The 23,985-nt window shown below is 45.2% G+C and overlaps 1 protein-coding gene and 1 long non-coding RNA gene across 6 annotated transcripts in view; one reads left to right on the plus strand and one right to left on the minus strand.

Moving 5' to 3' along the window:
• Positions 1-7,513, plus strand: part of XPO1 (exportin 1) — a 60,679-nt gene extending 53,166 nt beyond the window's left edge. For all 4 annotated transcript variants that reach the window (XM_004029290.5, XM_063695857.1, XM_055377975.2 and 1 more), the window contains 5 exons: positions 1,359-1,527; positions 2,373-2,507; positions 2,911-3,070; positions 4,176-4,272; positions 6,476-7,513. In XM_004029290.5, the coding sequence (XP_004029339.2) occupies positions 1,359-1,527; positions 2,373-2,507; positions 2,911-3,070; positions 4,176-4,272; positions 6,476-6,622 (708 nt within the window). In that variant the 3' untranslated portion in view covers positions 6,623-7,513. The remainder of the gene's footprint in view (positions 1-1,358; positions 1,528-2,372; positions 2,508-2,910; positions 3,071-4,175; positions 4,273-6,475) is intronic.
• LOC129531612 (uncharacterized) lies at positions 105-23,945 on the minus strand. 2 transcript variants are annotated; one of them, XR_010129971.1, is made up of 3 exons: positions 23,865-23,945; positions 4,874-5,132; positions 105-1,558 (listed from the first exon to the last, which is right to left on the minus strand). It is a non-coding gene; the product is annotated as an uncharacterized lncRNA (long non-coding RNA). The 2 variants fall into 2 exon arrangements; XR_008676895.2 differs by lacking the exon at positions 23,865-23,945 and adding an exon at positions 11,587-13,463 and having other exon boundaries at positions 1,476-1,558.
• Between the last annotated feature and the right edge of the window lie 40 nt (positions 23,946-23,985).

Here is a 23,985-nt window from a genome sequence, read left to right on the forward strand (position 1 = left end):
TGGCAGTGAGCTGAGATTGCGCCACTGCACTCCAAGAAGAAGAATTTACTACACAGAATCTTGATTGGTAAAAAGTAAATATGGAAAACAGATTTTAGCATTCACATGGTATGTAGCATTTATTGAAACCTCATAGGTCGGGGCATCCTTTTATGAACATAGTTGTATTAATTGGTTGGAATAAATGAGAAAGTAAGTCTGCATGTTTCAATTATAAAAGTGTAGTATATGCTTATAAGAAACTGAAAAATGTGTTAACAAGAGAAAATAGGCTGGGCGTGGTGGCTCACACCTGTAATCCCAGCACTTCAGAAGGCCAAGGCGGGCGGATGACCTGAGGTCAGGAGTTCAAGACCAGCCTGCCTAACGTGGCAAAACCCCATCTCTATTAAAAATACAAAAATGGCCAGGCGTGGTGGCTCAACGCCTGTAATCCCAACACTTTGAGAGGCCGAGGCCGGTGGATTACCTGAGGTCAGGATTTCAAGACCAGCCTGACCGACATGGTGAAACCCCCCGTCTCTACTCAAAAATTAGGCTGGGTGCCGTGGCTCATGCTTGTAATCCCAGCACTTTGGGAGGCCAAGGTGGGCAGATCACGAGGTCAGGAGATGGAGACCATGGTGAAACCCTGTCTCTACTAAAAATACAAAAAAATTATCCAGGTGTGGTGGTGGGCGCCTGTAGTCCCAGCTACTCGGAGAGGCTGAGGCAGGAGAATGGCATGAACCCAGGAGGCTGAGCTTGCAGTGAGCCAAGATCACGCCACACACTCCAGCCTGGGTGACAGAGCAAGACTCTGTCTAAAAAAAAAAAAAAAATTAGCTGGGCATGGTGCCGCATGCCTGTAATCCCAGCTACTCGGGAGGCTGAGGCAGGAGAATCGCTTGAACCCAGGAGGCGGAGGTTGCAGTCAGCCGAGATTGCGCCACTGCACTCCAGCCTGGGTGGCAGAGTGAGACTGTCTGAAAAAAAAAAAGAAAAAAGAGATAAAAGATAGGTTAAGTGGACACATTTACACGGTAACTTAAATTTTTTTGTAATCTGTAGTGGTGGTTTCAAATTAAAAACAAAAGTGATAGTAGTAGTCTTATGGTAATAATGGTTTTGATGAGTTCTCTATTAAAAAGGTTGTCTTTCTCCTTCAATTTGATAACTCATGTGCGTAACGGGAGAGTTTCATTTTCCGTGAGAGGTGGATTGTATTTTACTTGGGTTTACCTTTCAGGAGGCATTCTATCTTCTGTGGTTTATTGAAAACTCCAAATATTTATACTGGATTAAGCCTTGCTTTTCCCCTCCTGTCTAGCACAACAAAGACACTGAAACATTATTTTGTTTCCACCACTTATTTTTAGGACTTTGAAGAATATCCTGAACACAGAACGAACTTTTTCTTACTACTTCAGGCTGTCAATTCTCATTGTTTCCCAGCATTCCTTGCTATTCCACCTACACAGTTTAAACTTGTTTTGGATTCCATCATTTGGGCCTTCAAACATACTATGAGGAATGTCGCAGATACAGGTAAATAAAAGATGTTCTTTTATTCATTTGCCTGCCAATCCAAAAATACAAATATAGTTAATTGTACATAGGAAGGTATTACTTGTTCAGAGTTTTGAGTGTATGAATTACATATATGAACATCTGAGAAAATCCTATAAGCAGTTTAATCAACTGTTCCACTCCACTCCAAGTGAGTCCATAGGCAGAATTGAGTTATGGGGAGAGTGGCCTAGTAATAATTGGTTTGTGTAATACAAAGTTCTACTGAGTAGTGATGTTGTAGAAGTTCATATAGAATCAGCTAAGCTTTCAGAAATGGTGAAAGGGTGGTAATAGTCATAACTTAGATTGTAATTTTTTTCCCATAGGCTTTTAAAAAATATTCATGAGGTTCTTTTTTTATTTCAATAGTTTTTGGGGAACAGGTGGTTTTTGGTTACATGAATAAGTTCTTCAGTGGTGATTTCTGAGATTTTGGTGCACCTGTCACGTGAGCAGTATGAACTCTACTTTATGCGTAGTCTTATCCCTCATGTGTATGAACTCCACCATATGTGTAGTCTTATCCCTCACCCCCTCCTGCCCTTCCCCACAAGTCCCCAAAGTCCATTATATGATTTTTATGCCTTTACATCTTCATAGTTTAGCTCTCACACAACTTATTATAATTTATAAGTAAGCCAGCATTGGATATAGTTGTATTCCATTATTAATTTAAGAAACCTTATGCAAGTAATTATTAGTCATCATCCCAAAAAAAAGGGAGAACAGGGTTAGATTCAGAATACTTTGTTAAGAGCTAAATACTATCATGAGTGCTGTCAGTCTGTAGTAACTTTCCATTGGTATTCTATGTCTTTTAGGCTTACAGATACTTTTTACACTCTTACAAAATGTTGCACAAGAAGAAGCTGCAGCTCAGAGTTTTTATCAAACTTATTTTTGTGATATTCTCCAGCATATCTTTTCTGTTGTGACAGACACTTCACATACTGCTGGTAAGAATTTAATACGATTTAAATGTTAAGTGCCAGCCGGGCACAGGGACTCACGCCTGTAATCCCAGCACTTTGGGAGGTCGAGGCGGGGAGATTATGAGGTCAGGAGTTTGAGAACAGCCTGGCCACCATGGTGAAACTGTCTGTACTAAAAATACCATAAAAAAAAAAAGATGCAATACAAATACCGGGCATGGTGGCATGTGATTGCAATCCCACCTACTCGGGAGGCTGAGGCAGGAGAATGGCTTGGACCCAGGAGGCAGAGGTTACAGTGAACTAAGATTGCGCCACGGCATTCCAGCCTGGGTGACAGAGCGAGACTCCGTCTAAAAAAAAATAAAACGCTAAGATCTATAGTTATATTACATTTTGGAGTTAATAATTTTCTTCTTATCAACAGGTTTAACAATGCATGCATCAATTCTTGCATATATGTTTAATTTGGTTGAAGAAGGAAAAATAAGTACATCATTAAATCCTGGAAATCCAGTTAACAACCAAATCTTTCTTCAGGAATATGTGGCTAATCTCCTTAAGTCGGCCTTCCCTCACCTACAAGAGTAAATATACCTTTTAATAAACGTAGAATGTTCCTGGTCGGGCACAGTGGCTCACACCTGTAATCCCAGCACTTTGGGAAGCCTAAGGTGGGAGGATTGCTTGGGCCCAAAAGTTGGAGACCAACCTAGACAACAAAACAAGATCCCGTCTCTACAGAAAAATTAGTCAGAAGTGGTGGTGTGCATCTGTAGGACCAGCTGTTGGAGAGGCTGAGGCGAGAGGGTTGTTTGCATCCTGGAGTTTAAGACTGCAGTGAGCTATGATCGCACCACTGTACACCAGCCTGGGTGATAGAGTGAGACCCTGCCTCTTTAAAAAAGCAAAAAAAAAAAAAAAAAAAAAAAAAAAAAAGGTGGGGGCCACGCACGGTGGCTCATGCCTGTAATCCCAACACTTTGGGAGGCTGAGGTGGGTGAATCACAAGGTCAGGAGTTCAAGACCAGCCTGGCCAAGATGGTGAAACCCCGTTTCTACTAAAAATAGAAAAAATTAGGTGGGCATGGTGGTGGGTGCCTGAAATCCCAGCTACTCGGGAAGCTGAGGGGGAGAACTGCTTGAACCCAGGAGGCAGAGGTTGCAGTGAGCCGAGATTGTGCCACTGCACTCCAGTGTGGGCGACAGAGCAAGACTGTCTCAAAAAATAAAAAGGCTGGGCATGGTGGCAAACGCCTGTAATCCGAGCACTTTGGAGGCCTAGGCGGGCAGATTACCTGAGGTCAGGAGTTCGAGATTAGCCTGACCAACATGGAGAAACCCTGTCTCTACTAAAAATACAAATTAGCCGGGCATGGTGGTGCATGCCTGTAATCCAAGCTACTTGGGAGGCTGAGGCAGGAGAATAGCTTCAGAGGTTGCAGTGAGCCGAGATTGTGCGATTGTACTCCAATCTGGTAAACGAGCAAAACTCTGTCTCAAAAATTAAAAAAAATTCTTGATTAAAAAAAGAAAACATTATTGGGAGGCTGAGGCAGGAGAATCTCTTGAACCCGGGAGGCAGAGATTACAGTGAGCAGAGATCGCGCCACTGTACTCCAGCCTGGTGACAGAGCGAGACTCTCGGGGGAAAAATAAATCATTATTTAATCATTGTGTTTTGATTTGCAGTGCTCAAGTAAAGCTCTTTGTGACAGGGCTTTTCAGCTTAAATCAAGATATTCCTGCTTTCAAGGAACATTTAAGAGATTTCCTAGTTCAAATAAAGGTATGTATTTATTTGCTCTTGCAGAAATATTAGGGGTAAATGTGACCACTTTTATGTTACGTTGTAGAATTTTTATCACTTGATTTGTCATGCCAAATAAATGGGGTTTCAAGATAATACGTTTACACAATCTCTCTAATCAAAAAACCTGAGACTGGTAATACAGTGAAAAACTAAAGTCCAATAAGGATAGATATGTTTGAGATGTTATTCGGATAAACTTATTACTAATGTAATTCATTTTAGGTAGTCTTAAATGTATAATGGAATATTGGGTAAGAAAAATGCTGGTAGTTCTTTTTATAATTTTATGCCAATTTTGTTAGTTGAGGGAACTTGTGAAAGTTACTAGATAGAATGTCTTTCTTCTGCTGTTATACAGTGCTTTATTCATACTTTTGGGAAGGGTTTTTCTTTGAACATCTTGCTTTAAAGAAATTTGGAAGTACTGTGAAACCCTAAGTAGTTGATGAATAGTTTATCCATGATTGTTGAATAAGAATTAGTCTCTTAGCTCTTAAATATTTTCTCCAAAATACAAAGTTGTTTTTTTTTTACTGTAAAAATATTAGCCAATTTTTAAAAAACTAATGAAAGTTACCTAGGCTGGGCGCAGTTGCTCATGCCTGTAATCCCAGCACTTTGGGAGGCCAAGGTGGGTGGGTCACCTGATGTCGGGAGTTTGAGACTAGCATGGCCCACATGGTGAAACCCCCGTCTCTACTAATAATACAAAAATTAGCCAGGCGTGGTGGCGTACAGCTGTATTCGCAGCTACTTGAGAGGCTGAGGCAAGAGAATTGCTTGAACCCACGAGGCAAAGGTTGCGGTGAGCCGAGATCACGTCATTGCACTCCAACCTGGGTGACAAGAGTAAAACTACATCTCAAAAAAAAAAAAAAAAAGTTAACTGATCGCTACGAAGACAATGATAATATAACTAAACTTAATTTAATGACAGTTATTAATTAGCCTTAGGAGAAACATCTTTCTTGGTATCTTGGCATATGAAGAATTTTTAGCTGGGCACAGTGGCTCACACCTGTAATCCCAGCACTTTGGGAGGCCGAGGCAGACAGATCAGTTGAGGTCAGGAGTTCAGGATCAGCCTGGCCAACATGGTGAAACCTCATCTCTACTAAAAGTACAAAAATTAGCCAGGTCTGGTGGCAGGCGCCTGTAGTCCCAGCTACTCGGGAGGCAGAGGCAGGAGAATCGCTTGAACCCAGGAGGCAGAGGTTTCAGTGAGCTGAGATCATAACACTGCATGCCAGCCTGGGCGACAGAGCAAGACGGCCTCTCAAAAGAAAAGAGAAAAAAGTGTCCGGGTGCAGTGGCTCATGCCTGTAATCCTAGCACTTTGGGAGGCCGAGACAGGTGGATTGTCTGAGCTCGGGAGTTTGAGATCAGCCTGGGCAACATGGTGAAACTACGTCTCTAGTAAAAATACAAAAAATGAGCCAGATGTGGTGGTGCCTGTAATCCCAGCTGCTGGGGAGGCTGAGGCAGGAGAATCGCTTGCACCTTGGAGGAAGAGGTTGAGATAGTGTGCTGGGGCTACAGAACAAGACTCTATCACAAAGAGAACAAAATTTGTGTGAATACATAGTAGGTGTATATACTTAGGGGATGGGATGCATGAGATACTTCGGTGGAAGCATACAATGCATAATAATCACCTTGAAGACTTTACTGTAAGGTATCACACCATGTTTTTTTGGGGCAGTCTCGCTTTTATCACCCAGGCTGGAGAGCAGTGGTGTGATCTTGGCTCACTGCAACCTCTGCCATGCAGGTTCAAGTGATTCTCCTGCCTCAGCCTCCCAAGTAGCTGGGATTACAGGCGCCTGTGCCACCATGCATGGCTAATTTTAGTAATGACAGGGTTTCACCATGTTGGCCAGGGTGGTCTCCTGACATCAAGTATTCTTCCCGTCTCTGCCACCCAAAGTGTTGGGATTACAGGCGTGAGCCACCGTGTCGGGGCCCATGATTCTTTTGTAATCTTCCCCCCCCCACCAGTTAACAGGTTTGCGGTTCATTCAGCTATGTAGTATACTGTGTCACTATCCTATAATTTAAAACCCAGCCACTTTATGGATAATTTATATTCCTTCTCTAAAAAGGAAATTGCTCATCTATGATTTCTTTCTTTGCAAGTTGAAGTTTATTGTGTTGACATTTCAACTATCTGTTTTCACAGGAATTTGCAGGTGAAGACACTTCTGATTTGTTTTTGGAAGAGAGAGAAATAGCCCTTCGGCAGGCTGATGAAGAGAAACATAAACGTCAAATGTCTGTCCCTGGCATCTTTAATCCACATGAGATTCCAGAAGAAATGTGTGATTAAAATCCAAATTCATGCTGTTTTTTTTCTCTGCAACTCGTTAGCAGAGGAAAACAGCATGTGGGTATTTGTCGACCAAAATGATGCCAATTTGTAAATTAAAATGTCACCTAGTGGCCCTTTTTCTTATGTGTTTTTTTGTATAAGAAATTTTCTGTGAAATATCCTTCCATTGTTTAAGCTTTTGTTTTGGTCATCTTTATTTAGTTTGCATGAAGTTGAAAATTAAGGCATTTTTAAAAATTTTACTTCATGCCCATTTTTGTGGCTGGGCTGGGGGGAGGAGGCAAATTCGATTTGAACATATACTTGTAATTCTAATGCAAAATTATACAATTTTTCCTGTAAACAATACCAATTTTTAATTAGGGAGCATTTTCTTTCTAGTCTATTTCAGCCTAGAAGAAAAGATAATGAGTAAAACAAATTGCGTTGTTTAAAGGATTATAGTGCTGCATTGTCTGAAGTTAGCACCTCTTGGACTGAATCGTTTGTCTAGACTACATGTATTACAAAGTCTCTTTGGCAAGATTGCAGCAAGATCATGTGCATATCATCCCATTGTAAAGCGACTTCAAAAATATGGGAACACAGTTAGTTATTTTTACACAGTTCTTTTTGTTTTTGTGTGTGTGTGCTGTCGCTTGTCGACAACAGCTTTTTGTTTTCCTCAATGAGGAGTGTTGCTCATTTGTGAGCCTTCATTAACTCGAAGTGAAATGGTTAAAAATATTTATCCTGTTAGAATAGGCTGCATCTTTTTAACAACTCATTAAAAAACAAAACAAAACAACTCTGGCTTTTGAGATGACTTATACTAATTTACATTGTTTACCAAGCTGTAGTGCTTTAAGAACACTACTTAAAAAGCAAAATAAACTTGGTTTACATTTAGTTTTCCTTTATTGACTCATTTATTCCTATATTAATGATTGATAGTGGGTATTTGTGTTTAAGCATCAAGTAACATTTTAAATGAAGTTGGACCCTTTGATTTACAAACAAGATTTCTAAGGTTATTGTTCCTAGTAAATGCAGCAGTTGTGTAAAATGAACATGTTCCTAAGATACCTTTTGTTCTCAAGAAACAAATTCCTCCTGTGGCATTTTGACTCATTTTACCTTTATTTGGGATTAGAGGGCACTTCTTGTCTAACTCTACTTAGCATCTAAATGTAACAAAGAATAAACATTAGCCTTAGAATGAGAACACAGATGTAACCTGGTACAAATAAATACTAATAATTGTATTCTTAAAAAATGTAAGTAAACTAAGTAGCCATGAGCCTTCTCAAAAGGGTGAGTGGAGCCAGGCTTGGTAGCTCACACCTGTAATCCCTGCCCTTTGGGAGGCCAAGGTGGGCGGATCACTTGAGGCCAAGAGTTCCAGACCTGCCTGACCAACACAGTGAAACCCTGTCTCTACAAAAAAATACAAAAATTAGCCAAGCGTGGTGGCACATGCTTGTAGTTCCAGCTGCTTGGGAGGCTGAGCCAGGAGAATCTCTTGAATTTGGGAAGGAGAGGTTGCTGTGAGCTGAGATTGTGCCACTGCACTCCAGCCAGAGTGAGACACACACTCTCTCAGATACAGATTGATTGATTTTTTTTTTTTTTTTTGCGGGGTGGGGGGGTGGGGGGGGTGATAGAATCTTGCTCTGTTGCTCAGGCTGGAGTGCGGTGGCGTGATCTCGGCTCACTGCCACCTCCGCCTCCCGGATTCAAGCGATTCTTCAGCCTCAGCCTCCAGAGAAGCTGGGACTGCAGGCACGCATCAACGCAACCAGCTAATGTTTGTGTTTTTACTAAAGATGGGGTTTTGCCATGTTTAGACAGGCTGGTCTCAAACTCCTGACCTCAGGTGATCCACCCACCTCAGCCTCCCAAAGTGCTGGGATTATAGGCGTGAGCCACCGTACCTGGCCTTCTGTATACATTTTATATAATGGGTGTGTAAATGGACAACTAAGGATTATCAGACATCTAAGGGCAGTCTCAATATGAATTTTAAAACGGAAACAGAAAAAAAGGCAAGTTGAAAACGGACTACACAGGCAAAAGTAAACAAAACTATCAATCACCAGTACCCTTAGAAAAGTTGAGAAGTTTCTGCAACCAAGAAAAACAATACCACAGTAAAGGTACATCAAGAGAACAGAATTTTGGAAATTAGAGAATAGCAGATATAAAAAATGAGTTGCAGAGGCCAGGTGCGGTGGCTCACGTCTGTAATCCCAGCACTTTGGGAGGCCAAGGCGGGCAGATCACGAGGTCAGGAAATGGAGACCATCCTGGCTAACACTGAAACCCTGTCTCTACTAAAAATACAAAGAAATTAGCCGGGCATGGTGGTGGGCGCCTGTAGTCCCAGCTACTTGGGAGGCTGACGCAGGAGAATGGCGTGAACCCGGGAGGCGGAGCTTGCAGTGAGCTGAGACGGCGCCACTGCACTCCAGCCTGGGCGACAGCGAGACTCCTCAAAAAGAAAAAAAAAAAAATTGAAATCTCCCCAAAATAGAGGGAAAAGAGAAAAAGATGCAAAATATAAACTTTTAAAAATTTGAGGACCACTTCATAAGTAAACATGAGTTCCAAACAGAAGAAAATGGAGTGTATGGAAAAAAGGATTCAAGAGAATCTCCACAAACAGAAGGCTATCAATTTGCTCATAACAAATCACCAAATATCCATCCCATAAGATACAAATACACCCCCAGTTGTCCAGGTGTGGTGACACACACTTGTCCTCCCAGCTACCCAGGAGGCTGAGGCAGGAGGATTCCTTGAGCCAGGAAAGTGGTGGAACATGCCTGTAGTCCCAGCTACTTGGGAGGCTGAGGCAGGAGGATCACCTCAAAGCATGCCGTTCAAAGCATGCCGGGCCTATGAATTGTCACTGCACTGCAGCCTGGGCAACACAGTGAGATCTCTGTGGGGTGCAGTGGCTCAACTGTAATCCTAGCACTTTGGCAGGTGGGAGGATTGCTGGAGCTCAGGAGTTCGAGACCAGTCTGGGCAACATAGGAAGACCCTTTTTCTTAAATTTAGGCCAGGGCTGGTGGCTCATACCTGTAATCCCATCACTTTGGGAGGCTGAGATGGGTGGATCACTTGAGACCGAGTTCAAGACCAGCCTGGGCAACATAGTAAGACCCCTGTCTCTATTAAAAATATAAATATTAGCCCAATGTGATGGCACACATCTGTAATCCCAGCTACTTGGGAGGCTGAGGCAGGAGAATCGCTTGAACCCCGGAGGCGGAGGTTGCAGTGAGCCGAGATCGTGCCACTGCACTCTAGCCTGGGTGACAGAGCAAGACTCCGTCTCAAAAAATATCACCATTCTGCCTCAGCCTCCCAAGTAGCTAGGACTACAGGTGCCTGCCACAACGCCTAATTTTTTATATTTTTAGTAGAGACAGGGTTTCACCGTGTTAGCCAGGATGATCTCCATCTCCTGACCTTGTGATCTGCCCGCCTCAGCCTCCCAAAGTGCTGGGATTACAGGTGTGAGCCACCTCGCCCAGCCTTTTTTTTTTTTTGAGATGGAGTCTCTCACTGTCGCCCAGGCTGGAGTGCAGTGGCACAATCTTGGCTCACTGCAACCTCCGCCTCCTGGGTCCAAGCGATTCTCCTGCCTCAGCCTCCTGAGTAGCTGAGATTACAGGTGCCCACCACCACACCCGGCTAATTTTTTTCTATTTTTACTAGAGACGGGCTTTCACTATGTTGGTCAGGCTGGTCTCAAACTCTTGACCTTGTGATCCACCCACCTTGGCCTCCCAAAGTGCTGTGATTACAGGCGTGAGCCACGGCGCCTGGCCATAAATAATTCTTATGAATGCAGTAGCTTGAAGAAATTTGTATTAAACTTGTAACAGAATCAGAGGGAGAAATAAAAAGTGGAAGCTGAAGAAACTTTATGCTCCCATGAAGGAAATATTTAATTTAGGCTTTGACTAAGAAAAATACGCAGAGAAAGAGCAAAAGACATAGAATGAGACTGTGAAGCATGAAAGTGAAATTACGATGAAAGGCGGCTGGGTGTGGTGGCTCATGCCTGTAATCCCAGCACATTGGGAGGCTGAGGTGGGCGGATCATCTGAGGTCGGGAGTTCGAGACTATCCTGGCCAACATAGTGAAACTATGTCTAAAAAAACACAGAAAAATTGGCTAGGCGCGGTGGCTCACGCCTGTAATCCCAGCACTTTGGGAGGCCAAGGCAGGTGGATCACAAGGTCAGGAGATCGAGACCATCCTGGCTAACACGGTGAAACCCTGTCTCTACTAAAAAAAAAAAAAAAAAAAATTAGCCGGGCATGGTGGCGGGTGCCTGTAGTCCCAGCTACTCGGGAGGCTGAGGCAGGAGAATGGCATGAACCCAGGAGGCAGAGCTTGCAGTGAGCCGAGATTGCGCCACTGCACTCCAGCCTGGGCAGCAGAGCAAGACTCCATCTCAAAAAAAATAAAATAAAATAAAATAAAATAAAAAGATGAAAGGCATAGGAATGGAGAGATGGAAGGAGACAGAATAGGTTGACTGTACAGTACATTCCAGGGTGAATGTTAGTTTGTGATAAAGTGCTCTGCTGTTCATTTGAGTTGTGGCAAATAATTTAACTGTCATAACTGGTCTTCAAAATGTTGATCAACAGTTATACACACTTGGCCGGGCGGGGTGGCTCACGCCTGTAATCACAGCACTCTAGGAGGCCGAGGCAGGTGGATCACCTGAGGGTGGGAGTTCGAGACCAGCCTGACCAACATGGAGAAACCCCATCTCTACTAAAAATACAAAATTAGCCGGGCATGGCGGCGCAAGGCTGAGGCAGGAGAATCATTTGAACCCCGGAGGCAGAGATGGTGGTGAGCCAAGATCGTGCCATTGCACTCCAGCCTGGGCAACAACAGTGAAACTCCATCTCAACAAACAAACAGGCAAACAAAAACAGTTATACACACTTACTAAACTTTTCAGTTGTTTCATACCCATAATGAATGCTTCCTTATTTTTATCTTGCAGTGGCTGGTGGCAGGGCAGGATCTCCTAAGGAGGCCAGATGAAATAAAACTGAAATCTTGTTCCATGAGTCAAAGAGGAAATTTGACATGTATCAGTCTGTCTTCAACACTAACCAGAGTAATTTTCAGAACCTAGTCTTCCCGAATGAATTGAGGGGCAGAATTGTTGCTAGGCACTCCAACTTGATATAAATTAGTACAATTTTATTTCATATTCTACCTTATTCTCAAGTTACCAGATAGCTCTAAAGTCAATGAATTTATGGAAAATAGGTAAAATGAATTGATTAGTTCAGAGTATTGGTACTGGATAATTCTTCATGATTTAGTCGTAGACATTAAGGAAAGCACGTAGGAGGGCATCTAACCCAACCTTCCCAGACATTCCAGCTAACTGGTCATCCAGCCACTAGACCATCATGTCTGTGTAGCTAATACATTTCATCTGTTGGCACTGTGTAACATAGGGACAAGGAGTGATCTGGATCACTGGAATACTTCAAATTGACAAGGTTTCTGGGACAAACTTCTCTTTTTTGAGACAGGCTCTTGCTCTGCAGCCCAGACTGGAGTGAAGTGGCATGATCACTCAGCATCAAACTCTGGGGCTCAAGTGATCCTCCCACCTCAGCCTCCCAAGTAGCTGGGACTACAGGTGTGTGCCACCATGCCCAGCTATTTTGTTAATTTTTTTGGTCTTGCCATGTTGTTCAGGCTGGTCTTGAACTCCTTGGCTCAAGTGATCCTCTTGCCTTAGCCTCCCAAAGTGCTGAGATTACAGGTGTGAGCCACTGTGCTCAGCCTAAAACTGTATTTCATAATAATCTCAATTTTGTTTTTGGCCAGGTGTGGTGGCTCACGCCTGTAATTCCAGCACATTGGGAGGCCGAGGCGGGTGGATCACGAGATGGAGTTCAAGATCAGCCTGGCCAAGATGGTGAAACCCCATCTTTACTAAAAGCACAAAAAAAAATTAGCTAGGCGTGGTGGTGGGTGCGTGTAATCCCAGCTACTTGGGAGGCTGAGGCAGAGAATTGCTTGAACCTGGGAGGCGGAGCTTGCAGTGAGCCAAGATCATGCCACTGCACTCCAGCCTGGGCGACAGAGCGAGACTTCGTGTCAAAAGTAATAACAATAATAACAACAATTTCAATTTTTATTATTCTACCATCACATAATCAAGAGTATTTGAAAAGAAGCTACAAGGATAATAGTTTGGATGAGAGGCTCTGCATTAAAAAAAAAAAGAAAAAGAAAAAAAAAAAGGCTAGGCAAGGTGGCTCATGCCTGTAATCCCAGCATTTTGGGAGGCCCAGGCAGGCAGATCACCTGAGGTCAGGAGTAGGAGACCAGCCTGACTGACGTGGTGAAATCCTGTCTCTACTATAAATACAAAAATTAGCCAGGCATGGGGGCAGGTGCCTGTAATCCTGGCTACCAGGGAGGCTGAGGCAGGAGAATCATTTGAATCCGGGAGGCGGAAGTTGCAATGAGCCGAGATCCAGCCACTGCAGTCTAGCCTGGGCCAACAAGAACAAAACTCCATCTCCAACAAAAAAAAAAAAAGAGAAAAATTGTTGTTCCACATTGAAATCCAGAAAAAAAAGGCCAGGCGCAATGGCTCACGCCTGTAATCCCAGCACTTTGGGAGGCCAAGGCCAGCAGATCACTCGAGGTCAGGAGTTTGAGACCAGCCTGGCCAACAGGTGAAACCCCGTCTCTACTAAAAATACAAAAAAATTATCTGGGTGTAGTGGTGCGCACCTATAATCCCAGCTACTCAGCCGAGATCTTGCCACTGCACTCCAGCTTGGGTGACAGAGCAAGACTCCATCTCAAAAAAAAAAAAAAAAAAAGGTAAGACAATTTTCCAAATAGGATGAATAAGATGAAATTCCACAAAAATCAAATTTCCACCTACCAGATTGGCAAATATTAAAATATTGTATCCAGTACAGCCAAGATATAAGACAATGGGAACTCTAGGCCAGGTGTGGTGGCTCATGCCTGTAATCCCAGCACTTTGGGAGGCCGAGGCAGGTGGATCACCTGAGGTCAGGAGTTCAAGACCAGCCTGGCCAACATGGTGAAACCCCGTCTCTACTAAAAATATAAAACATTAGCTGGGTGTGGTGGCGGACGCCTGTAATCCCAGCTACTTGGGAGGCTGAGGCAGGAGAATTGCTTGAACCTGGGAGGCGGAGGTTGCAGTGAGCTGAGATCATGCCACTGCACTCCAGCCTGGGCAACAAAAGTGAAACTTTGTCTCGAAAAAAAAAAAAAAGAAAAAAGAAAATGGGAACTCTGGTGATAGTATAAAATGATACAGGCTGGGCGCAGTGGCTCACACCTGCAATCCCAACACTTTGGGAGGCTGAGGCGGATGGATCACAAGGTCAGGAGTTCAAGACCAGCCTGGCCAATATGGGGAAACCTCGTCTCTACTAAAAATACAAAAATTAGCTGGGAGTGGTGGCGGATGCCTGTAGTCCCAGCTACTCGGGAGGCTGAGGCAGGAGAATCTCTTGAACCCGGAAGGTGGAGGTTGTAGTGAGCCAAGATCGGGCCACTGCACTCCAGCCTGGGAGACAGAGCGAGGCTTTGTCTCAAAAAAAAAAAAAGAAAAAAAAAAGATACAACATTAATGCATTCATTAATTGGTAAATATTTAATGACTGAATACCATGTGCTCCGGATACAATGAAGAATGAAACAAAGGTCCAGCTCCCATGGAGATTACATTGTAGTGGGAGAGGAAGACAGATAACAAACAAGTATGTTCATAATAGGTATGGAGATTGACTACAGGGGTGATATTTTACACAGGGTGGCCAAGGAGGGCTTCTCTGTAAGGTAACATTTGAGCAGGAAGTTAGGAAGCAAGCCACGTAATTATCTAGGGAAAGTGCATTCAGGTAGAGGGATGAGTGAGTGCAAAGTTCCTAAGATGGAACATACTTGGTGCATTAGAGCAGGGTTTCTCAACTGTAGGGACCAGCCCCACAGGGTCAGTGGGCTTATCCCTGTGTGCGGCGACGAGAGAGTGTAGAAATAAAGACACAAGACAAAGAGATAAAAGAAAAGACAGCTGGGTCCGGAGGACCACTACCACCAATGCGTGGAGACCGGTAGTGGCCCCAAATGTCTGGCTGCGCTGTTATTTATTGGATACAAAGCAAAAGGGACAGGGTAAAGAGTGTGAGTCATCTCCAATGACAGGTAAGGTCAGGTGGGTCACGTGTCCACTGGACAGGGGGCCCTTCCCTGCCTGGCAGCCGAGGAAGAGGGAGAGGAGACAGAGAGAAAGAGAGCTTAAGACATTATTTCTGCATATCAGAGACTTTAAGTACTTTCACTGATTTACTACTGCTATCTAGAAGGCAGAGCCAGGTGTACAGGATGGAACATGAAGGCGGACTAGGAGCATGAACACTGAATCACAGCATCATGGGGAGACGGTTAGGCCTCCGGATAACTGCGGGCAAGCCTGACTGATGTCAGGCCCTCCACAAGAGGTGGAAGAGCAGAGTCTTCTCTAAACTCCCCCGGGGAAAAGGAGACTCCCTCTCCCGGTCTGCTAAGTATCAGGTGTTGTTCCTTGACACTTTTCACTACCGCTAGACCATGGTCCGCCTGGCAACGGGCGTCTTCCCAGATGCTCGCATCACTGCTAGACCAAGGAGCCCTCTCGTGGCCCTGTCCGGGCATAACAGAAGGCTCGAACTCTTGTCTTCTGGTCACACCTCACTATGTCCCCTTAACTCCTATCTCTGTATGGCCTGGTTTTTCCTAGGTTATGATTATAGAGCGAGGATTATTATAACATTGGAATAAAGAGTAATTGCTACAAACTAATGATTAATGATATTCACATATAATCATATCTAAGATCTATATCTGGTATAACTATTCTTGTTTTATATTTTATTATACTGGAACAGCTCGTGTCCTCGGTCTCTTGCCTCGGCACCTGGGTGTCTTGCCGCCCACACTCAACCTCAGCACAAATAGCATTTTGGGCAGGTTAACTTTTTTTTCTTTTCTGAGACAGAGTCTCCCTCTGTCCCCCAGGCTGGAGTGCAATGGCATGATCTTGGCTCACTCCAATATCCACCTCCCAGGTTCAAGCAATTCTTCTGCCTCAGCCTTGCGAGTGGCTGGGACTACAGGCACACACCACCAGGCCTGGCTAATTTTTGTATTTTTAGTAGAGATGCGGTTTCACCATATTGCTCAGGCTGGTCTCCAAGTCCTGACCTCAGGTAATCCACCTGCCTTGGCCTCCAATAGTGCTAGGATTATAGATGTAAGCCACTGCACCCCAATTTTTCCTTTTTCCTTATAAACAGGGTCTCCCTCTGTTGCCCAGGCTGAAGTGTTGTGGTGCAATCATGGCTCACTGCAGCCTGAAACTCCTGGGCTCAAGCCATCCTCCTGCCTCAGTCTCTTGAGTAGCTGGGATTACTGGCACAAGCTACTGTGCTTGGCTCTGGGCAGGACAATTCTTTGCTGTGGGGGCTGTACTGTGCATTGTAAGATGTTTAGCAGCATCCCTGGACTCTCTCCACTGAATGCCAGTAGCACCTCCTTTCTCTTGTTGTGACAACCAAAAATGTCTCCAGATATTGACTAATGTCTCCCAAGCAGAAAATGCTTCTCACTCAAAATCACTGTTTAGAGGAACAGCAAGGGGGTTAGCAGGGCCACAGTGATATGTGAAGAGGAAATAGTGGAGAACACAGATCAGAGAGGCAATAGAGGCAGGGCCCAGTTGCTTACCCCTGCAATCCCAGAACTTTGGGAAGCTGAGGCAGGAAGATTACTTGAGCCTGGAGACTGAGGCTGTAATAAGCTATGATTGCACCACTGCACTCCAATCTGGGTAATAGAGAGAAACCCTATCTCAAAAGAAAAAAAAAAAAAAAAACGAAAGAAATAAAAAGAGAAGAAAAAAGAAAAGAGGTGATAGAAGGTCAAATCACTTAGCGATTTAAAGGTCATAGCAAGGACTATGCATTTTATTCTGAATAAAAAGAGAAGCCTGGCTGGGTGCGGTGGCTCATGCCTGTGATCCCAGCACTTTGGGAGGCTGAGGTGGGTGAATCACCTGAGGTCAGGAGTTTAAGACCAGCCTGGCCAACATGGCAAAACCCCGTCTCTACTAAAAATACATAAATTAGCTGGGCGTGGTGGCACACACCTGTAGTCCCAGCTACTAGGGAAGGTGAGGCGGGAGAATCGCTTGAACCTAGGTGGAGGAGGTTGCAGTAAGCCGAGATCGTGCCACTGCACTCCAGCCTGGGTGACAGAGCAAGACTCCATCTCAGAGAGAGAGAAAAAAAGAGAAGCCATTGAAGTTTTGACCAGAGAAATGACATTATTCAATTTGTAATCCAGGTATGAAGTGATTGTGGCTTGCACTGGGTGAAAGTGGTCAGATTCTTGATATAGTCTGAAAGCTGAGCCAACAGGATTTGCATTGTTAACGGAATGTGAGGAAAAGATCTCTGACCCAAGCAACTGGTTAAAGCTGCCCTTTACTGAAAAGGGGTAGGTTGGGAAAGGAGCAGATTTGGCAGAGATAATCAAAAGTTCAAATATGGACCTGTTAAGTTTGAAATAGTCATTAGATAAGTGAACAGTTCAAGTCAACATTTAGATCCAGTGGAGAAGCTCGACTGGAGAGATGAGTTTATTAGCTAGGCAGTATTTCAAACTATGGAACTTGATGTGATCACCTAGGAAGTTAATGAGACTCAGCTGGGCACGGAGCCCTGCACACCTCAGTGCTTGGAAGTCAGTGAGATGAAAAGAAGCCAACAAAGAAAAGAGAGAACAAATATCCAAGACACAAAGGATCCATGTGAAGACTGTCATTCTAACAATTCCTTTTTTTTTTTTTTTTTTTTTTTTTTGAGACTGAGTCTCGCTCTGTCACCCAGGCTGAAATGCAGTGGCATGATCTCAGCTCACTGCAACCTCACCCTCCCAGGTTCAAGCGATTCTCCTGCCTCGGCCTCCCAAGTAGCTGGGACTACAGGCATGTGACACCACGCCGGACTAATTTTTGTATATTTAGTAGAGATGGGGTTTCACCATATTGGCCAGGCTGGTCTCAAACTCCTGACCTCATGATCTGCCCTCCTCAGCCCCCAAACTGATGGGATTACAGGCGTGAGCCACCAAGCCCGGCCATTTTTAAGAATTGGTTCTAAGAGAGTAAATAAAACAGTACACAGAGATGTCTGTTTTAGAAAGTTTATTGTGGTGTTGCTTAAGGAACAATTTAAGTTCTCAACAGAGTCCAGTTTAAAGAAAGTATTGTGAAGCTGGGCGAGGTGACTCACATCTGTAATCCCAGCACTTTGGGAGGCTGAGGTGGGTGGATCACCTGAGGTCAGGAGTTTGAAACCAGCTTGGCCAACATGGTAAAACCCTGTCTCTACTAAAAATAAAAAAAAAAAAAACTAGCTGGGTGTGGTGGCACACACCTGTAATCCCAGCTACTCAGGAGGCTGAGAAGGAGAATCACTTGAGCCGAGAAGGCAGAGGTTGCAGTGAGTTAAGATCGAGCCACTGCATTCCAGCCTGGGTGATATAGGGGAAAAAAAAGAGAGGCTCGGCCTGGTGGCTAACCTGTAATCCCAGCACTTTGGGAGGTCAAGGCATGCGGATCATGAGGTCAGGAGATCGAGACTGTCAGGCCTCTGAGCCCAAGTTCAGCCATCATATCCCCAGTGACCTGCACGTATACATCCAGATGGCCTGAAGCAACTGAAGATCCACAAAAGAAGTGAAAACAGCCTTAACTGATGACATTCCACCATTGTGATTTGTTTCTGCCCCACCCTAACTGATGAATGTACTTTGTAATCTCCCCCACCCTTAAGAAGATTCTTTATAATCTCCCCACCCTTGTGAATGTAGTTTCTGAGATCCACCCCCTGCCCCCAAAACATTGCACTTAACTCCACCACCTATTCCAAAACCTGTAAGAACTAATGATAGTCCCACCACCCTTTGCTGACTCCCTTTTTTGGACTCAGCCCGTCTGCACTCAGGTGAAATAAACAGCCATGCTGCTCACACAAAGCCTGTTTGGTGGTCTCTTCACACGGACGCATGAGACAGAGAATCCTGGCCAACATGGTGAAACCCTGTCTCTACTAAAAATACAAAAATTAGCCCGGTGTGGTGGCACGTGCCTGTAATCCCAGCTCTTGGGAGGATGAGGCAGGAGAATCGCTTGAACCCGAGTGGCAGAGATTACAGTAAGCTGAGTTCAAGCCACTGCACTGTAGCCTGGGAGACAGACTGAGACTCTGTCTCAAAAAAAAAAAAGACATGAATTAAAATGTTAACAGTGCCTATGACTGGGAATGGGATAATGGTCAATATTTAGTTTCTTCATATTTTTCTGTAGCTTTTTTTTTTCTTTGAGACTCTGTTGCCCAGGCTGGAGTGTAGTGGCACGATCTCGGCTCACTGCAAGCTCCGCCTCCCGGGTTCAGGCCATTCTCCTGCCTCAGCCTCCTAGCAGCTGGGACTACAGGCGCCCGCAACCATGCCCAGCTAATTTTTTGTATTGTTAGTAGAGATGGGGTTTCACCGTGTTAACCAGGATGGTCTCGATCTCCTGACCTCGTGATCCGCCTGCCTCGGCCTCCCAAAGTGCTGGGATTACAGGCGTGAGCCACCGTGCCTGGCCATTGTTTCTGTAGTTTTTACTATAAGCATGTTTTACTTTTATAAGGAGAAAAGCGGTTACAATAATAAACAACTGCAAAATACTGCAGGTATGTTAAAAGAACAATTGCACAAATATAGAGAAAGATTTGGCTTTCTAGCAAAACGTGAAAAAGACCTAAATATTTTAATTAACTATAGTTTAGAATGGCTAAATATTATTATGTGGCTACATTAAAGTATGTTGCCCAGAACAAGAGAGAATATGCTACTCTGTGCTGTCAGACTATACTTTGAGATATTATGTTTTAATTAAATATTGCTTATTCTCTAGACAAGACTTAATTTCTCAATCAGGATCACATATAGACCTGAAGCTATTTTACATGAGGAAGAAGTAAAAGAGCTCTGGATGTTCTGAGCCAAAGAAAAATCTCAAGGGAAATCGGACTTCTGCTTTCAAACATAGGAAGAAATTACTTGACGAAATAGGATTAAACTTGACTATCGTGTTTCTCCTGGGTCAGACAAGGACTATTTGCATTAGAATTACCTAGAGCACTTATTAAAATAGTTGATTTGCGGCCAGGCGCAGTGGCTCACGCCTGTAATCCCAGTACTTTGGGAGGCCGAGGCGGGCGGATCACGAGGTCAGGAGATCGAGACCATACTGGTTAACACGGTGAAACCCCATCTCTACTAAAAATACAAAAAAGTAGACAGGTGTGGTGGCGGGCGCCTGTAGTCCCAGCTACTCAGGAGGCTGAGGCAGGAGAATGGCCTGAACCCGGGAGGCGGAGCTGGCAGTGAGCGGAGATCACGCCACTGCACTCTAGCCTGGGCAAAAAAAGCCAGACTCAAAGGAAAAAAAAAAGAGTATCTGTAATCAGTAGTTAGAAATGTGTTTGGTTACAAGTAACGAAAATCTGAAGAATGGCTTAAAGAGAAAGAACTTTTTTGAGGAGTCTTGCTTTGTCATCCAAGGCTGGAGTGCAGTGGCAACTGCAGCTCACTGCAACCTCTGCCTCCTGGGTTCAAGGGATTCTCCTGCCTCAGCTTTCTGAGTGGCTGGGATTACAGGTGCCCTCCACCACAACCGACTTTTTTTTTTGAGACCGAGTCTTGCTCTGTCGCCGAGGCTGGAGTGCAGTGGTGCGATCTTGGTTCACTGCAACTTCTGCCTCCTGGGTTCAAGCGATTCTCTTGCCTCAGCCTCCCAAGTAGTTGGGACTATAGGCGTGCGCCATCAAGCCCGGCTAATTTTTGTATTTTTAGTAGAGACGAGGCTTCACTACGTTGGCCAGGCTGGTCTTGAACTCCTGACCTTGTGTTCTGCCCACCTCCCCCTCCCAAAGTGCTGGGATTACAGGCGTGAGCCATTGCGCCCAGCCTAATTTTTGTATTTTTAGTAGAGATGGGTTTCATTACGTTGGCCAGGCCGGTCTCTAACTCCTGTCCTCAAGTGATCTGCCCTCCTTAGCCTCTCAAAGTTCTGGGAATACAGGTGTAGGCCACCACGCCCAGCCAAGAAAAATAAATTTTATTTTTCTCACATAAGCAGTCTGGGCATAGACTGTTGTTGAAAGATGCATCAGGGATCCACACTTTATGATTCTGTTTTATCATTTTTTTTCGAGACGGATTTTTTTTGCTCTTGTTGCCCAGGCTGGAGTGCAATGGCAGAATCTCGGCTCACTGCAACCTCCATCCCCGGGTTCAAGCAATTCTCCAGCCTCAGCCTCCTGAGTAGCTGGGATTACAAAGTGCCCGCCACCACACCCGGCTCATTTTTTGTATTTTTAGAAGAGATGGGGTTTCAGCATGTTGGTCAGGCTGGTCTTGAACTCTGACCTCAGGTGATCCACCTGCCTCAGCCTCCCAAAGTGTTGGGATTACAGGCGTGAGCCACTGTGCCCGGCCTGTTTAATCAAATTTTTTAAACAATGAAATCGCAAATGGGGTAAAAGGTTTCATTGTTAAAAAAATTACAAGATGGGTATTACTTTGTGCATCAAGACCATGTTTCAGGCAGAAAGGGTTAAATGGTATGTTAGCTGAATTTGTCCCTTATTGTATTAGGAATTCTTTTGGGAATTCTTCCCAAAGAACCCATCCTGCAGATTTCTGCTTACATTTCTTTTCTTTTTTTCCAGAGAGGGTCTCACTCTGCCACCCAGGCTAGACTGCAGTGGTATGACCACAGCTCACTGCAGTCTCAATCTCCTGGGCTCTAGTGATCCTCCCACCTCAGCCTCCCCAGTAGCTGGGATTACAGGTGTGCACCACCACATTCTGCTAATTTTCTTATGTACTGGAGATGGACTTTTGCCATGTTGCCCAGGCTGATGCAGAACTCCCAGGCTCAAGCAATCCATCTGCCTTGGACTCCCAAAGTACTGTGATTATAGTCGTGAGCTACCACGACCAGGTAATTTTTTTTTTTTTTTTGAGACGGAGTCTTGCTGTGTGGCCCAGGCTGGAGTGCAGTGGCGCGATCTCAGCTCACTGCAAGCTTTGCTCCCTGGGTTCATGCCATTCTCCTGCCTCAGCCTCCCAAGTAGCTGGGACTACAGGTGCCCGCCATCATGCCTGGCTAATTTTTTGTATTTTTAGTAGAGACGGGGTTTCACCGTGTTAGCCAGGATGGTCTCAATCTCCTGACTTAGTGATCTGCCCGCCTCAGCCTCCCAAAGCGCTGGGATTACAGGCATGAACCACCATGCCTCGCCTTTTTTTTTTTTTTTTTTTTTTTGAGACGGAGTTTCACTCTTATCCCAGGCTGGAGTACAATGGCACGATCTCGGCTCACCGCAACCCCTGCCTCCCGGGTTCAAGCGATTCTCCTGCCTCAGCCTCCTGAGTAGCTGGGATTACAGGCATGCACCACCATGCCTGACTAATTTTGTATTTTTAGCAGAGACGAGCTTTCTCCATGTTGGTCAGGCTGGTCTAGAGCTCCCGACCTCAGGTGATTTGCTCACCTCGGCCTCCCTAAGTGCTCGGATTTCAGGCGTGAGTCAACGCGCCCAGCCACCTTTTAAATTTTTGTAGACACAGGGCTCCCACTATGTTTCTCAGGATTGTTGCTTACCTTTCATCAGGAGGAACTCAATTACGTATGGCCAGCCCTAGAAAAGCCAGATCACCATGATGGTTGGTTTCAACTGCTACCTGAAAAAATGTGAGACCAGCACGTTGGCTCATACCTGTAATCCTAACATTTTGGGCCGGAGGATCAACTGAGGCCAGGAGTTTGAGACCAGCCTGGGTAACAAAGCAAGACCCTGTCCCTACTAAAAATAAAAAACAATTAGTTACGTGTGGTGGAAAGCGCCTGTAGCCCCAGCTACTAGAGAAGTGGGAGGATCCCTTGAGCCCATAAAGTGGAGGCTGTAGTGAACTGTGATCGCACCACTGCACTCTAACCTTGGCGACAGAGTGAGACTTTGTCTCAAAAAAAAAAAATCAAATAAATAAAAATAATTGGGGTTGTGTTGGCAGGGAAAAAAGGGATACGTGGGAATGTATGTCGAGTGGACAATGAATGTCTGCCTCAGGATCCAAAGTCAGTCTGCAAAAACCCAATTCTGTGAGAAAGACAAGGAAGAAGGGAAGATGATGGTAGAATAGATCTACAATCCTAAGGATCACCTGCTAGTGGGAAACAAAACAGGTTGGGCAGACTGTTTATAGTATCAACTTCAAGCAGCAGAAAGGCAAAGCATTTGGAACCAGGTGGTTCTGGCATGGAGAGATGGGCGTGCCATAACCTCCACAAAAGCTATCGAGAGAATGACTACAGAGCCTTGACAGACACTCTGGTTACCGTTCAGAGATTCTGTACACGATCTTTCGGACTTTGCAGTCACATGTCTATGTAAACACGTTGAACACAAAAATTAGCAAGCAAAGGGTAAGTGCGGGCGTGAGGAAAATTCCCTTACAAGCTTCAGCTGACTGCCCCCTTCACCTGTTCTTTATCTTAATATCCTTGTTATTCGCTCTCTGCTGAGGAAGAATTCTTGCTATTTCAGGTGGGGCTGATGGGCACATCGTGAGGGGCCCTCTTCCGTAAAAACGAGACGATGTCAGGCAAACACTCCTTACCCTGCCATTTCTAGTTACGTCAAGGATCTTACTGCTCCAGGACAGAGGACCTTCAAGGAACTGCAGGGTAGCGATAATCACCGATGCAGTTAAGCCGGGCCCTGGGCTGATTCACTCTCAGACCCCGGGGGGAGTGGCCCTTGCGCCCAAAAGAGGGCTACGGCGTAGCCCCGGCCCGGCACCCCAGTTGACTCCCTGCTTTCCGTACCCCAAAAGCCTACGCGCGGAAGAGACGGGGGACACCAAAGAAACCCGCACCAACTCCCCAACCCAGGCCCTGGGGAAAAATGGCGAAGCCCAGGGGCGGGGGACAGGACGGAGCGAGTGACCTGGCGCTCCCCGGGCCTCGGAGCCCGTGGAGTGGGTCGTGGTAGGCGACGCCACGCAACCGCGACCCGTCCGTTGCCTCCGCCATCTTCTCCTACTCACCCGGACTCCCCCCGCGGCCGCGCTGGCTTCGCGTTTCCCTTCCGGCCGCTGACAGAGATCCGGGCTGGGCGGGGTGGGCGAGCGCGCGGAGGGGGTGGACCGAGGGCGGGGAGGCCGGACG

Source organism: Gorilla gorilla, chromosome 12 (genome assembly GCF_029281585.2).
Source record: "Gorilla gorilla gorilla isolate KB3781 chromosome 12, NHGRI_mGorGor1-v2.1_pri, whole genome shotgun sequence".
NCBI classification, from domain to species: Eukaryota; Metazoa; Chordata; class Mammalia; order Primates; family Hominidae; genus Gorilla; species Gorilla gorilla.